Source organism: Sciurus vulgaris (assembly GCF_902686455.1).
Source record: "Sciurus vulgaris genome assembly, chromosome: 12".
Lineage (NCBI taxonomy): Eukaryota > Metazoa > Chordata > Mammalia > Rodentia > Sciuridae > Sciurus > Sciurus vulgaris.
The window spans coordinates 6,586,637-6,602,431 of NC_136473.1; the positions used below are offsets into that span (position 1 = coordinate 6,586,637).

Here is a 15,795-nt window from a genome sequence, read left to right on the forward strand (position 1 = left end):
GGTCTTTGACTCTCTTGTGACCCACACTGTGGTCCAGCTCGCACATAGTGAAGAGGAGTCAAATCTTTCCTGACTCCAGAACCTGCAAAGCATGCAGGTAACAATGGCCCCGTGGGTAATGGGACTAGGAGAGGACCCTGCGGTCCCACTGCCTGCAGGTTGAAGGGACAGAGAGGTGCTTCAGTGCCGGGATCAGCTCACAGTTGGCATCCCAGGACTGCTGCTGGCCTGGTCAAGCGGGCCTTCAGCGAGTGTCTTCTTAACCCGCTGAGCCTGGGTTTCCTCACACACAATGCTGGGCATTCTGCCTGCCTTACAGAGCTATTAATCAGGGTTTGATCTGATGAATCGAGATGGCATACCCAGAGTGGCACAAAGCGGGCACCCCATGTGTGGTGGGCATCCCCTGGTGTTGCAGAAGTGGTCACACCGTGCGTCATGCACACGCATGGCGCCATATGGGCCGCGGTGAGGTCTCAGGTACAAGGTGAGGCGTTGACTCTGTCGCTGGCATCACAAAAACTTCAAAAGCATTTGATTCTGGGCATTGGCCATTGCAGAAAGCATTCCTCTGGAGAAGACTGGCTACAGCCTTGTGGTAGATCAGTTCTGCACAGTGTTCGCTGTGAGCTATCGTCATAAGATCTAGGTGACCATGGCCACATACAGAGACTTCATCACCTGTCGGCCACTGAATTACACGCTTCTTACATACTGTCCCAGGAAAGAGGAAGACAAACCTGAGGAGGTGACGCAGGTGCACCCTGCAGCTGCAGACAGGTAGCTCTGGCCCCAGATCATCCACTTCCTGCCAGACATCCATATGAGCCATTTCTTGTCCTCAGGGAGCCTAGGTGCAGGTGGGGAAGCACTGCACATCTGACTTCTCAGAGTGAGGGACCTTCCATGCCAGTATCCCTGTGCACGGCACAGGAGGTGAGTCCCTGTCACCCAGAGGAGGTGCAATTTGATGGGGGCTCATGAAAAATAATTCCAGGCACCAACCTCAGCCTTCAACCTGCAGTTATTTTTTGTTTGTTTTTATTCATGAGTCTCAGCATGATTTCTTCTTTGTAGATCTGAACGGGTCCACCTGTATTGATTTCACACTGGCAGGGTTTAATTCTACAATCCTATTTCTCTCATGTTCCAGAATAAGTATTCGCACTGTTTTGTTTGATAGGTTCAACTTTGTTCCTTTGCCTCTTTGTTTTTAATCCCATAGAGCCAGAATTAACAGTGATACGAGCTTTAGTGTCCATTTGGTTTCAGGAAATTCAAAACAAGAGATCATTGTTTTCTGATATTTAATTAGACCGACCACGCCAAAAAACATATTTTATTATTTTGATTTTGATTCTCACAGTTTCTGGACTCACTGTTTCATCTCACAAGTCATGTTTTCACTAAAATAATCATCTTTTCTACTTGTTTATCAAATTTCAAGAATTGAGTTCCCCTTTTATGTTTTCATCAAACGGCAAATGCCCTTGGAGTTGGGTGTTTTAAGAGAAGAGCGCTTAAGCTCCTGGTCCATCTTTGCTTTGCCAGAATCCTTCACGTCTATTCAGTCCTCTGGTTCTCTGCACAGCCATGTGGTGTGGGTTGGAGAGCTGAGGACTAGTTCCTCTAAACACTGGTAACCTGAGGCCCTGGGCCTTAACTCCTCAGTAAAAATGGTGGCAGAGCTAATGGGAGAAAGGAGTCTGGAAACAAGCTGTTTTATTGTCGGAAGAACCTGAGAGGTTTGTGTTGGCCTGCGTGGTGCTGAGCTCTGCAGCATTTCATTCAAAAGAGTCTTCAGCAAACACAGTGTCTCCTGTACTCTCTTGCCCGGGAAATCCTGCTGGAGCCAAAGACACAATAAGGTGCCAACTCCTAGATCCTGGACAGTCCCTCTTTATGTTCTAAAGCATGCGTGACATCAAGATGTGTCTGCACAGAATGGGAATGATATCCATAAGTGGAAAACCAAAGGGACAGGCTGGAGAACGTAACACCTGAAGGGTAGTTAGGAGCAAAATCTGTGGTCAGTGGTCTTTGGTTCAAATCTCAACTCTGCCCTCATGGAGCTGTGTGACCCTGGCCCAAGCACTGAGTCTCTCTGGGTCTCCATTTTCTCATCTGGCAGTTAAATCACTGGACTTGCAATATTGCAGTGAGGATTAAATGAACTAATAAGTGAACACACAAAGAACAGTGCCTGGCACATGTGAAGTGCTTAGAAGCACATATATAATTTGCAGAAGAACAGATTTTGGAGGAACATATCCATTCACATAACAAATATTTATTTATTCAGGTTACCTCGAAGGCATGGGAAGGAGGGAGTCAAGGGCAAGAGGACTGGGTCTTTGCTGTATAGACAGGGACATTGTCTGAAAGTTGTGCTTGGCCCTGACAGACTGCTTGCTAGGGCAGAGGCAGGCAGAGGCGGACAGGGGCTGGGGTGCCGGCTGCTTGAGCTGGCGTCCTGCTTCTGCACTGACCCCACTGGGTGACGTGGGGTAAGTGTGCAAGCAGTTGCTGCACCCGTTTCTCCACGCTTCAAGTGGACCCACAGTCCCACCTCCAGCAGTCCTTGTGAGATTCAGTGCGTCGGGACATCCACATCATCTCGAAAAGCGTCGCTCCCGTAAGGACAGGGCCGCGGCAGTAGAGGAAGCAGTGGGGTCAAAACCTGCAAGTCCCCGCGATCCTCTTGATGTTTGTCTTTAAAATCATGGCACAGAACTTCGAGAGCACGTCCCTCAAAGGACAATAGAAATCCAAATAAGAGCGCCATGTCTTGTTTTCATTTCCCCAGTTTCCTGTGCTCCCAAAACAGCCCTCAGCCTCGTGTGAGATGCTTTGCTGCATATTCCACCAGCTTTTTCCTACCACTGTGGGGACTTTCCACCGCGTGGACCCCCTTCCTCTCCCCCACCTTCCTCCCTCTTCTTCGGAAGCATCCACTGTGATCTGAAGGGCGCTGGGCTCTCACGTGTGGAGAGAAACCACACCTTTTCTTGCCTCGTTTGCTTCTCTAAGAAAAGCAGAATATCATTAATAAAGCCCTATACATCAAATATTGGCCCTCTAAACATTTTATCTGCTGAGGAGCCTTTTTATTTTAATCACTGGGATTCTAAAACAGACTTAGAAACTGAATTTGAAAAAAGAAGGAGGGAAAGAAAGAGGAGAAAGACTTCATCAGTGTCCTCAAAAGATTCGCAACCTCGTAGTAAAATAAAGATACGCAGATACAGGAAGGGATGTTTCAGAGGGTCAAGCAGGAATGGCCCAGGTGGCTGCCGGTGTGCACGGGCGCCTCCTGATGGTGTCCTTGCGGGCACGTCCCAGGGACTCAGCTGTGGGCATGCGCAGGAGCAGAGAGACGGTGCCACGTGCCAAGCTCCGGCTGCCAAGTGTATCAGAGGCTGACTCTGCTCAACAGCTGCTTGACTGTATTCTGAACTCTCTCACGTGGCCCGTGGGGATCCCAGAGCCTTGATGATTGACCTAAAGTTCCATGGTTCATAAGCGGTGAACCAAGACCCAGCCCTGGGCTGGCTGTCACCTCCCATGACCACCAGTGGCTGTGGGTTTATGAGGGTTAAATAAGTCAGGGGCAGCAAAGAGCACTTGCCGGACCATTTTGTACTAAGTGATGGTGGTTCCCTTAGGGGACTCTGGCTTGTGCCCATCGCATCCTATCTGAGGGAGTTTTGAGAATGTCCAGACTGGATCCTCTGCCTTCCCTACCTAGCCCCAGCCCTCAGCTTCTTGTCCCTTCCAGCTGCTGCTCATTCTAAGCAAACTTGATGCCTGGCGGCTCTGCCTGGCCTCCAAGTGTGCCTTCTTGAGCCTTAGGTCTCACTTGAAGTAAAACTATGTTGCTCTCAGTTAAGGTCAAAGTGGAGCCAACGGTTCTGGGTTGGCAGTTGGAAAGAGACTGTACTCTGTCTCAGAGCAGAACATTGGGTAGGAGAAGACAGAACCTTCCTGAAGAGTCCTATGGTGGCCTAGGAGGCACAAACTGAAACGCCTCAAGCTGTAGTAGGAACACGTGCAGGGCACACTGGGAGCCCTGGAAGCGAACTTCGCATGAGCTCCTTCCTGTTGGGAATGTTTGCTCTTTCCTGCCTGGCTGTGTGGGGCTCGTTCCTACAGACACAACACGCCCCCTGTACTCCCTCCTCACTGACTCCGACCACACTGATAATTGACCCTCCTCCCATTATTTTATTTAGTCGATAGTAGTGCCAATAAATGGTCCCTCGAGAGCAAGAACCATGTCCCCAGTCTCAGGCCTGCAGTAAGCCTCAAAGAGCTTTACTACCTGAAATTAGGACTGAAGGTTGGGTGCGTGAATATGAGATGCATCCTGGGGGGAGGGTGGACAATGTGGTTTCCGGAGAAGTAAAGTGACAGCTGATTCTTGCAGAGACTTAGAGTTGGCCCCATTAATTAGTATCAGGACCTCTTCCAGATTTTCCTGGCAGACAGAAGGCTACAACATTTTCTGGACCTCTATCGTCTGTCCTTATGCCAGGGTTTCTCAACCCCAGTATTATTGACATCTTGAGCCAAATAATTATTTGTGGGGATCTGTCCTGTGCATTAAAGGATAGTTAGCAGCATCCCTAGCATCTACCCACCAGATGCCAGGAACACATTTCTCCATGTTGTGACAAGAGAAACAACGCTGGACATTGCCAAACCTACCCCCAGGGCAGAGTGTCCCTGGGTTGAGAATCACTGCTTTGGTCTCAACAAAAATTAGCTGCTGTGAGCCATGGGAACAGATATTCCATAAAATCAACCAATCAGAAAAAATTACTAAATTCATCTTACCATTTTTAAGAAACTACTGTGGGTCAGGCATGCCACGCTGGGTCTTTCTACAAATCCGTCTAACCTCAGGTACTATGATGCCCATTTTACAGATCAGAGTGCTTAGGTGATTCACCCCCGGGTTTATTTGGGCATTTCCTGTCCCTGGTGTGCTGTGGCAGGGCCTGGTAGGCTTCTTCTACTTTTTTCTCAAACTTACAGTTATGGGTACCTGTGTGAATCGAGGTGTGCAAAAAAGCTGAGGTTTGAAAGGAAATCAGATATGTGGAACATGTCCAGATATAAAAATAAACACTCTGATAAATATGGACCTTGAAAAAAATTGTAATGAGTCTAACTTAGTTGTCAAAGCATAAATAGGAGGCCCAAAGAACTTTCTTCGCCAGGTGTCCTTTAGGGAACATAAACTGACATAGAAATATTTAGTCCAAAAGATGACTTTTGCTAGGTTTTTAAGCGAAATTATTTCCATGGTTCTGTTAGCTCCACTGGTGTTTTTGAAGCACTATTCCTTAGCATCCACGACAAAAGCAGAGTGTGCAAAGTAAATGCTAATAAATACATCTTCGAATGTTGAAAAAATAGTAAGCAGACCTTAGGTCATGAAGGTTAGCCTAAACAGAATCCAGCTGCACTTCATCCTTCCTCCCTCAGAGAAGAGCAAGTCAGGGACCCTGAGAGGGTCTCTCCAGGGTCTTGCTCACATTGGCGTTGTACTCCAGGGTATCGCTCTAGAAATTCTAATAGCATAGATCTTTCAACTGGGAGGCACTAATACAGATAATCACTAGTCCAGTTAGGTTTTCGTCTGTAAGGTAAACATTTCAGCTTTGATGTTATATGTCAGCAGTAGGCAGGCAAGACCCTTCTCAAGCATCCTGCATTTTCATTGTCAAATTGAATAAAAGCTCAGGAAAGGTAGTTCCTCCCCCCTACCCCAAGACAACATGACACATCAACTTTTTTAAAAACAAGGTTTCTCCTTTTTAAGTGGTGTTTTATTCCAGTTTTGGCACTCAGGGATGTTTTGGTCACACAAAGAGCAATTGCACCATATTAGGTAACATCTTTCCTCCTTGCATCTTGAAATGAAAACCAAGAGCTCAGTTCACAAATCTGAGTCCCTTTAAAGACACATCTGATTGCAAAGTCGCATTGACCTGTTTGATCTCCATGGGCTGCATGACGGATCTAAGCTGAAGTTCTCCGTTTCCGGTCCCTGGTCCTGGGAGCAAGCTGCTTGCGGCTCTGGCTCCTTCTAGTAACGGAGGATGTTCTGTGGGTCAGCTTTGCCACCTAGTGGCTGGCAGACCACTCACAAACCACGATGGCTTTGGGACATGTCATCGCTGTCAAGTGCCGTAAAGAGTCTAACAGAAAACAGACTCTTGTCAAAGAAAGATCCAAAACAAACCCAAAAAATGAAGCATACAGCACTCCAGATAGAGAAGAAGCTCAAAGTAATTGGTCTTAAATAAGCCTTGGATGTAAACTGCAAAGATGTTCTTTCCCCAATCATGCTAAAAAAAAAAAGAAAGAAAGAAAGAAAGGATAATTGATAGAGTTGAATAAATTTAGACCTTTAAAGGGGAAAAGAGCACTTATGCTTTTTTCCAGAATAGTTTGCTCCTGGACTGGCTTAGAAGAAGTAAAATGAGTTTGTCTTTTTGGAATTCATCCCAAGGAAAGTGCCTCACACATTACCCTATGTAAATTTATGATTACACAAATGGTATGCCTTTACTCCATGTACAAACAGAAACAACATGTATCCCATTTGTTTACAATAAAAAAAAAGAAAAAAAAGTGCCTCACATTTATATGGATCCTTTTCATTTCTCTAAGGAATTTCACATTTATTTTCATGTCCCACCTTTATAAATTTTTTAATTTTAAAAAAGTATTCTGTATGTTTTGTAATTTACAACCCCAGAAAACTTTTATTCCATAACTAGGAAGGGACAAACTTCCCATAATTACCTTTCAATTTCCTCTAACCTCTGTATGCTCAAATTATTTTTTTCACATTTTCTATTTCACTTTTTCTTTTGTTTTCATTCGGTTTTTTGATGGTGCCCAGTACCAAACTTGGCATCATGCATGCTGGTCAAGAGCTCTACCATTGAGCTACATCCCCAGCCCTACCCCTTTCTTTTACATGTTAATAAAAGATGTCAAAAGATCCAGTGACTTTCAAACACTGCTGACCGTGAGCTGTATTGTGTGTTCATCATGATTTCATGGTAAAATATCTGTTATGTGAAACAAAATTTCATGAAGCCATATTTACCACCATTCTGCAGTATGAACTCTGATAGATTCTGAATATAATATAAATATATTATATTTATTTTTTAATCTTTTAATTTTCATATTGGTTCTTGCATTTTAAACGTAGTGGATCACTGTGTGTGCCCCAAAACATAATGAAGCAAAAATGGTTAAATGACCTGGAAACAAGCACACATTGGGAGATGAAGTTGGGAACCCACCCCATGCTGTGTGCGTGGGCCATCGTAACCCACAGAGGGAGGGGACCAGAAACCACGTGTGCCCTCACAATCGCTCATGTGCACACTGGCAGGTTGTGTTCCACCTGAGCTCCGGTGCCTGGGACACCTGGCCCAGAGTTCCCCGCCCACCACCTGATGGGACAGGAGCAGCTCTGCCTCCCAGGGAAGAGTCCAGTCTGCTCTGCTCCTGGCTCCCCCTCCCACCCTGCAGCCACCCTCGTTCCTGCCACCGTCCTGGAACCCCAGCCCAGGGTCCCTCATGAAGTGCCCAAGGCAACAGGCTGGTGGGGTCTCTGCTCCCACCACTGTTTCTTTCTGAGCATTAGAAGGAAGAACTCCCGGATCTTCTCCCCAGTACGGCTCAGTTCACTGGACATAGACCATCAATGAACTCTGCTGACTCAAAATACACTAACTTGACAGAGCGGAGGCAGTTGAGTCGGAGGGGGAAAGGGCTTGATGTGCTCGCCTCAGAAAAAGCACCTTAAATGGAGGGATTTATCCCAGGCTTAGCACTGTCTCATCTGGGATCTCGCCCAGGACCCCTGAGTGTTAGGAAATTACATATAATATATAAAATTATAGATAGGCCTGCAAAAAGCCATTAGGTGACTTTCATGTCTAGTAAGTATTATCAGATATTCTTTTTTGAAGTCCTTGCAACCTGTCAATCATTTCCTACAGTGAGACCCTAATTGTTGGGCCTTCAGACAGCAGGGATCCTTCCAATGAGAGATCCTGGCACGGAGGCACGGGCACCAGCGGAAAGCTGTGGAAGATGGCCTGGGTACAGGCATCTGAATGAAGTGGGGGATAGGTGAGGCTCTGCTTTCCTGGCTACCTAGGAACACCCTTACTCGGTAGAGTGGGGTCCAGCCTGGACGAATTGGTGAGGGCACCAGGAACATCCCTTGCCAGGGTTAGGAAGAGAAGGCAGGTGTGCTCTGAAGAAGAGTGGCAGGCAGCACTGTCCCCTGAGCAGCAAAGGGAAGGAAGGCCCTGGGCAGTGAGGAGAGAGTCCACAACCTGGAAAAGAGCTAGGTGCGTGGAGGCTGAGGTGAGGCATCAGACCTTTGCAGATAAAGCACGTATACCTTCAATCCAGCACACTCAGGTCAGCAAGATAAAGAATTCTGTCTTCATGTAACTTACAACTGCATGTTGAAGTCCCATGTGGGATTCCTGGACATGGTCTCCCGCACCTGAAATCAAGGGCTGGTCAGCCTGACCCCTCTGGGGACAGCACCATGGCTTGCCAGATCTACTGCCATCCTGACTTGGAGCAGAATTAATGGAAATGCACTCAGTCTGTGTGGGCCAAGGGGTGGGGGCTCTTTCTTACTTGCTTCATGCTTAGGCCAGCAGACCACTCCTTGCTGCTCAGTCCTGAGTGTTTGGAGTATTTAAAGGCCTGACCTCTGAGATCCTTATCTCTACCAGTCTTTGAAGTCTACTTTAAAAGCAAAAGCTGAACCTGGACTGGCTTCTTTCTCCCTGAGTTTCTGCAGGAACCACCCAGCTCTGCTGACACAGGACGTTAGTGTGGGGACCAGGGAAGCAACATAGGCGTGGACACTTTGGAGTGTTGGCCTGCCTCTCCAGGGCGCTTCTTGCCCTCTCCAGCCCCCAAAGACTGGTGGTCCTATTCTTATTTTGTAGATGCAAAAGTAGTCAGGGTCGTCAGACAGCTCACACGTGAGGGCCAAGGCAGAACACGAACCCATTCAGCCAAGCTCCAAGACTATGCTTGACCATTTGGCCATGCTGCTTCTTGGTGGAAAGCTGCTGCTGGGGGAGAAAGCATCCCACTTATCAGCAGAGCCGGACTAATGTGTCTGGGTCTGTGGTCTGGTCATCAAGTGCCCGTGACTCCCCAGACACTGCCTCACCTCTGCGGTCACCTCGTTTTGTAACGTGCTTCCTGGTCCCCTCAGCCTGCTATTCAGCGCTTTGATGTCACAGCCCTCTACCCGAGCCCTTCTTTCTTTGTGCCTCTTGCTGTTGTGTATCTGGTTGTTAGAAGGAAGGCCTTCGGTTGCCATCAGGAGCGCCACGGCTATTAACTTATTAACTATTGTCCTTGGGGAACTGTATCGCCTGGGTACACAGGTGACCACGGGTCATTCCCCTTTAGTTATTCTTCTATGACTTTAAATGTTAGCTCAGCTCATAATCTACATCCATTCTCTGGCCCACAGATTCTAAAAATCTTTAAAAAGGAGGAAAAGCACATCTCAGAGATCTTCAGAAGGTCCTGGACATTGAGTTAATGTAGAGTCATGAGAGTAATGATGGCCACTGGTCAGATAGGCCACAGAAGACAAGTCACAGTCCTGTGTGACGATTTGTGGTTGGAAGGTTTTCTAATGGTTAGTCAAGAAGCCCTGGATTCCACTTAGAATGGAACAGGAGAATTAACCACAGAAAGGGCCAGACTCGCCTGTCAGGGTCCCTTCGTAATTCTATGTCTTCTATTTTCTACATTCCAACGAAGTCTAGTTGGACTAGAATGCTATACGTCTTATGATGCTCTGAAAATTCACAGGATGAAATGAACTAAAAGAAAACCATTGACCTAAGGCTTATTTCCAAAATTCTTATTTATGTTCTTCAATCACACAATGAATAGATCAGTTGCTGCTGAATTTGTACAAACATAATATGACTATCCACAGGGAGTGATTTAATATAGCCTAAATAACTGTGTACTTTTAAAAATATTTTATTCACATTCCATCTTTCAGCTAGGGGGTAGTTCCCAGAGGGCAGAGGCTGTGCCTTATTAAATTCCATAGCACCGAAGCTGAACCAGGTACTGATGTTGATAATGACAGAATATGTTAATCAGAATGTTAATCTGGAGCCTCTTAGTTGCAGGTAACAGAACCCTATCTCAGCAAGCCCAGCAACAAAGGAAATGTGTTGGCTCACATACCCAGCAAGGTCAAAGATGTTGTATTGATTTAGAAAGAGGTAAATCCAGTTTTCAAAGCACTCCACGTCCTGCTGGCTGCTTCCCACATTACCTCCTATGTGTCTCCTTCCCCTGGCTTTCCTCTGTTTACCTGCTTCTCAGATTACCATATGCTTACGACTAGGCTGACCAGCATCCAGCGATCCCCAAGAGAAGAGAAATTTTCTTTTTTCCCAGTATCCCTACCTGTTCCCCAAACTGACCCTCCCTACTTGGATCTGCTTCTAGTTCGTTAACCTGGCCAAGGACTCAGGACCAGGTCACTGATAACAATTCCAAACAAGTAGTATTAGAGACAGGCTGTTTCCAAAAGAACAGCTGAAAGAATGATAAATAACGGACATCCGGTGTGACATCCATTGACAAAAGAGTAGAGGTGAAAAAGACAGAGGTATAAAGCATTGGAACTTTGGGGCGTTATGATTATTGATAATGAAATCAGTTGAGCATAAGACATGAAAACAAAGCAGCAGAATGTGACCAGTTCCCATGGGACGTGACAGCAGAGACTTAGAAACTGCCGTGGAAGTCGGTGAGATGCCAGGGTGGCCCACGGGGGACAGTAAGAAGGGATGCAAGGTATCCCAGCCGGGGAGAAGGAAACCTAGCCACCACGCCCAGGAATCTTTGTGGTGGCCAAGATGTCGGGAAGATAAAGGCTCTTCAGAGAGTCTAGAAGAAATGAGCATGTTGCCAAACCTCATAAAAAACCAATACTCCATGTTGTCAATCCGTGTTTTAAAGAGACAGTAGCATGCGAGTTGATTTATGCTTACTCCTGTCTTGCTTTGAGGTGGTCTTGCCTACCCCAGTGAGGTCTCAGTGGCTGGCATCACCTTAAACTTACTGTCCGAAGCCTCAGGCAGATAAAATACAAATGAATCAAGTTAATTCATCAAGAAACATGTTGATAGCACTGTGTTGAAAAATTGTCACATAAGCACCTTGTATTTCCCCTTTCTAAAATGAAAGAAGGATGCTGTTTTGTTGGGTAATAGTATGACATGGAGTGTATTTAGAAATGAGGAAAACAATGTTCACTGAATTCTACTGGCCAGTTGTACCACCTTGGACAAATCAATCTCCACTTGCCCTAGACTCTTCACCCTTAAGATCAGAGAATGAACTTGGTGAGGTTCGGCTTCTCAGAGACACAGCACCCTATAACATGTCTTCCGTGTCTTTTAATGTATGCACAGAACATATCACAGGCAGGTAGAAGCTTTCCTAACTGCATTTTTTCTCTCTCTTTCTTTCCCAGACTATGTCAGAGAGTCACAATGACCTTGCACAGTAACAGTACCACCTCACCTTTGTTTCCAAACATCAGCTCTTCCTGGATACACAGTCCCTCGGACGCAGGGCTGCCCCCAGGGACTGTCACTCATTTCGGCAGCTACAACATTTCACGAGCAGCTGGGAATTTCTCCTCTCCCAATGATACCACCAGTGACCCTTTGGGAGGTCACACCATCTGGCAGGTGGTCTTCATCGCATTCTTAACAGGCTTCCTGGCCCTGGTGACCATCATTGGCAACATCCTAGTGATTGTGGCATTTAAGGTCAACAAGCAGCTGAAGACAGTCAACAACTACTTCCTCCTCAGCCTGGCCTGCGCTGACCTGATCATTGGGGTCATTTCGATGAATCTGTTTACTACCTACATCATCATGAATCGATGGGCGTTAGGGAACTTGGCCTGTGACCTCTGGCTTTCCATTGACTATGTGGCCAGTAACGCCTCTGTCATGAATCTCCTCGTCATTAGCTTTGACAGGTACTTTTCCATCACAAGGCCGCTCACATACCGAGCCAAACGAACAACCAAAAGAGCGGGGGTGATGATCGGTCTGGCCTGGGTCATCTCCTTCATCCTGTGGGCTCCCGCCATCTTGTTCTGGCAGTACTTCGTAGGGAAGAGAACTGTGCCCCCCGGGGAGTGCTTCATTCAGTTCCTCAGCGAGCCCACCATCACCTTCGGCACGGCGATCGCCGCCTTTTATATGCCCGTCACCATCATGACTATTTTGTACTGGAGGATCTATAAGGAGACCGAAAAACGTACCAAAGAGCTCGCTGGGCTGCAGGCCTCTGGCACAGAAGCAGAGGCAGAAAACTTTGTCCACCCCACGGGGAGTTCTCGAAGCTGCAGCAGCTACGAACTTCAGCAGCAGAGCTTGAAACGCTCAGCCAGGAAAAAGTATGGCGGCTGCCACTTCTGGTTCACCACCAAGAGCTGGAAGCCCAGCGCCGAGCAGATGGACCAAGACCACAGCAGCAGCGACAGCTGGAACAACAACGACGCTGCAGCCTCCCTGGACAATTCCGCCTCCTCTGACGAGGAGGACATTGGCTCCGAGACCAGAGCCATCTACTCCATTGTGCTCAAGCTCCCGGGCCACAGCACCATCCTCAACTCCACCAAACTACCCTCGGCAGACAACCTGCAGGTGCCGGAGGAGGAACTGGGGCCGCTGGACGCGGAGAAGAGCTCCAGTAAGCTGCAGGCCCAAAGGAGCATGGACGATGGTGGCAGCTTTCAGAGAAGCTTCTCCAAGCTGCCCATCCAGTTAGAGTCTGCCGTGGACACAGCCAAGACTTCTGACGCCAACTCCTCGGTGGGTAAGACCACGGCCACTCTACCTCTGTCCTTCAAGGAAGCCACTCTGGCCAAGAGGTTTGCTCTGAAAACCAGAAGTCAGATCACAAAGCGGAAGAGAATGTCCCTCATCAAGGAGAAGAAGGCAGCCCAGACCCTCAGCGCCATCCTGCTGGCCTTTATCATCACCTGGACCCCCTACAACATCATGGTCCTGGTGAACACCTTTTGTGACAGCTGCATACCCAAAACCTATTGGAATCTGGGCTACTGGCTGTGCTACATCAATAGCACCGTGAACCCCGTGTGCTATGCCCTGTGCAACAAGACATTCAGAACCACCTTCAAGATGCTGCTGCTCTGCCAATGCGACAAAAGGAAGAGGCGCAAGCAACAGTACCAGCAAAGACAGTCGGTCATTTTCCACAAGCGCGTGCCAGAGCAGGCTCTGTAGATGCGTTTGATCCATAGCAGAAACAAAAACACGCACGTCCACCCACATCCTTAGGTGGAGTCGGGCGAGGGTGGGGGCGATGCCTGGCGATGATAAAAAAAAAAGTTTCTATCACCCAGCTGTGAAAGAAGCGCCTGTTTACTCACCCACTGAATAAACCAATTTTAATATAAAGCATCAAATACCAATCAGCAAAAAAAAGGCATACTACTGAATATAAAGAAATTTATTCTGAAATAGACTTTAAGTGTATTTTTCTTAAAGAGGAAACAAATATTGCTTCACAGCAGTTATACACTCAAATTGATTCGCCTGGGTCTTTTAATTCCCATTAGCTCTGGAATCACAGAGGAGCCCAGCTGGTCCCAGTTGCCACATTCTTCCCAAGGATCCCAAGTCGATCCAGCCCCCTCGTGGAACGCAGCAGGCTAGTGAATCTGTGGTTGTGAAATTATTTCGTACATTGCAAAGCTGAACCTTCTTGTCCCGATAGAGCTTCTGTCCTCTCTTTGGTGTGTTGTTAAACTCTAGTTGTGGATTTGATTCTTGATTCTTGCAAAGTACTGTTCTGTGCAGTTCAAGTTTCGTACAAATAAAAAATGCATAAAGTATATACATATATATATATATATGTGTGAGTTCTGCACGCACACACATAGTGTATATAACATAATGGAAACACTGAACTGGCAAATTTGTCCTGCAATATATGCTTTCAGTACTTTGGTAACTGAAGTTCTCTAGGATCCTAATACACTATAAAAGTGAAACAAACCCAGCTTAATGTTTTTGATCCTGGGGCTGTTTTCCACAAATGGCCCTGAAGAATATTCAGCAGAGAGCAGGCAGGCCTCCCAGCAGGCCTGCGCAGAGCAGTTGGCCTGGAGAGTCAGTAGGCACCATGGCTTGGCCAGAGTCTGAGTGCACGCAGCCTCCTCTGCTGATAGAGCTAAGTTGGGGTCCCTCTGAGCTCAGAGAATGAACCACATCCACATGTTCAAATTTAGCCATCCAAATCTGAATGTTTCCAAGCAAAATCTTTGCCCTCGAAGCTGCTTGAAAGGCAACAATAGTGTCACATTTGAATGTCATACGCAGCAATATACACGGCACTAGATGCATTGTGAGGGGGATGCAGGAGAACACTGTGTTCCATGTCTTGCTACCTGGCACCTTCTGAGAGAAAGCAGGGGTTTCCCCTGTCACTCAGCCCTGCCAGGGACTTTTGGCTTGCAGTCTATAACCATCACCCAGGAATAGGTGGGGTGTAGGAAGTTACATGTCCTCCGAAGAAAGAATTACATTTGGGAAAGTTGCTTCAAATTGATTTCCTTACATTTTGAAAAACTAATTTGGCGTTATCCTCCAGATGGCCCCAACACCGAGAGTCTCCCTGGGGGAGGGGCGGGTGCTGCTCTGGCTGTCATGGCGCTGCTGTACTGTTGGGGTTCCTTCTTTCCTTTTGCTGGGGCTGTGGGGGGGGGGGGGCTGCCGAGGACCCTTTCCTTTGTGCGGAGCATCCCTGTCATGGACCCAGAGCTGGGCAGAAGCTGCTTTTGTATTCAGTGTGAGGTGGTGTTTACAGACGACTTTGACAGCAGTGGACGTGTACTCAGTGGTGTGTGTGTATCTCAACTATTTAATGTCGTGTTCTGTTTATATGAAGAACTATTTATGCATATTTCACCAAGTGTTTATTTAATGTCGATAAATATGACTTCTGCAGCCCTGGTGTCCTTTGAAAGTGATTCTTTAAGGTCCACTTGAGCAATGAATAAAGTCTATTGAGCTTTCATGTGGCTAAGAAGAAAAAAAAAAAAATGTCATCCTGTTGGCATCCACCAGTTCCTAAACCTTTCTAGGTAATAAAACGTCAACTGTCACTTCAACATAAATGTTTAAAACCACTCGCTAGTTACACCTGATGGGAACGGAACAAAGCAACCCCCCATCATTGTGTCTGAAATCATATTACGAGGGAAAAAAAATAAATCAGCGTAATTGTAAGAATTGATTCTTCTTTTTTTTTTTTTTTTTTTGGCCCACATTCAACCAAAGAACAAGAGAAACTAGAGACTATTTTCTAACGTGTATAGCAAACTACAGAATGTTATGTTATCCACCTGTGAAACGTCTAGTAAGCAATTGTGTCTATATTTTATTACTCAAGTTGGCCTGGCACTAATAAACATGTGAATGCTTATTCATGTCTCCCGGTACGTCAGTAATCTCCATCCTTGTGGAAACTTCCATCCTGACTCCCTCCCCAAAGGGCTGTTCCTGGTGTTTAAAAAGAAAAATATCAATCAAAATCAAATTTCAGAGGCCCAGCCACTCTGAGCTGGGGCAGAACTTCGATGGCTAGCTAGGATTCTCTTCAGACAGGATTACCTCCTGACTCCTGTCCTTTGAGGATGCT

At 46.7% G+C, this 15,795-nt stretch overlaps 1 protein-coding gene across 2 annotated transcripts in view; it reads left to right on the plus strand.

Moving 5' to 3' along the window:
- The window catches only part of CHRM3 (cholinergic receptor muscarinic 3), a 481,613-nt gene extending 466,168 nt beyond the window's left edge, over positions 1–15,445 (plus strand). For both annotated transcript variants that reach the window (XM_079107804.1, XM_079107805.1), the window contains one exon: positions 11,585–15,445. In XM_079107804.1, the coding sequence (XP_078963930.1) occupies positions 11,604–13,376 (1,773 nt within the window). In that variant the 5' untranslated portion in view covers positions 11,585–11,603 and the 3' untranslated portion in view covers positions 13,377–15,445. The remainder of the gene's footprint in view (positions 1–11,584) is intronic.
- Positions 15,446–15,795: the final 350 nt, after the last annotated feature.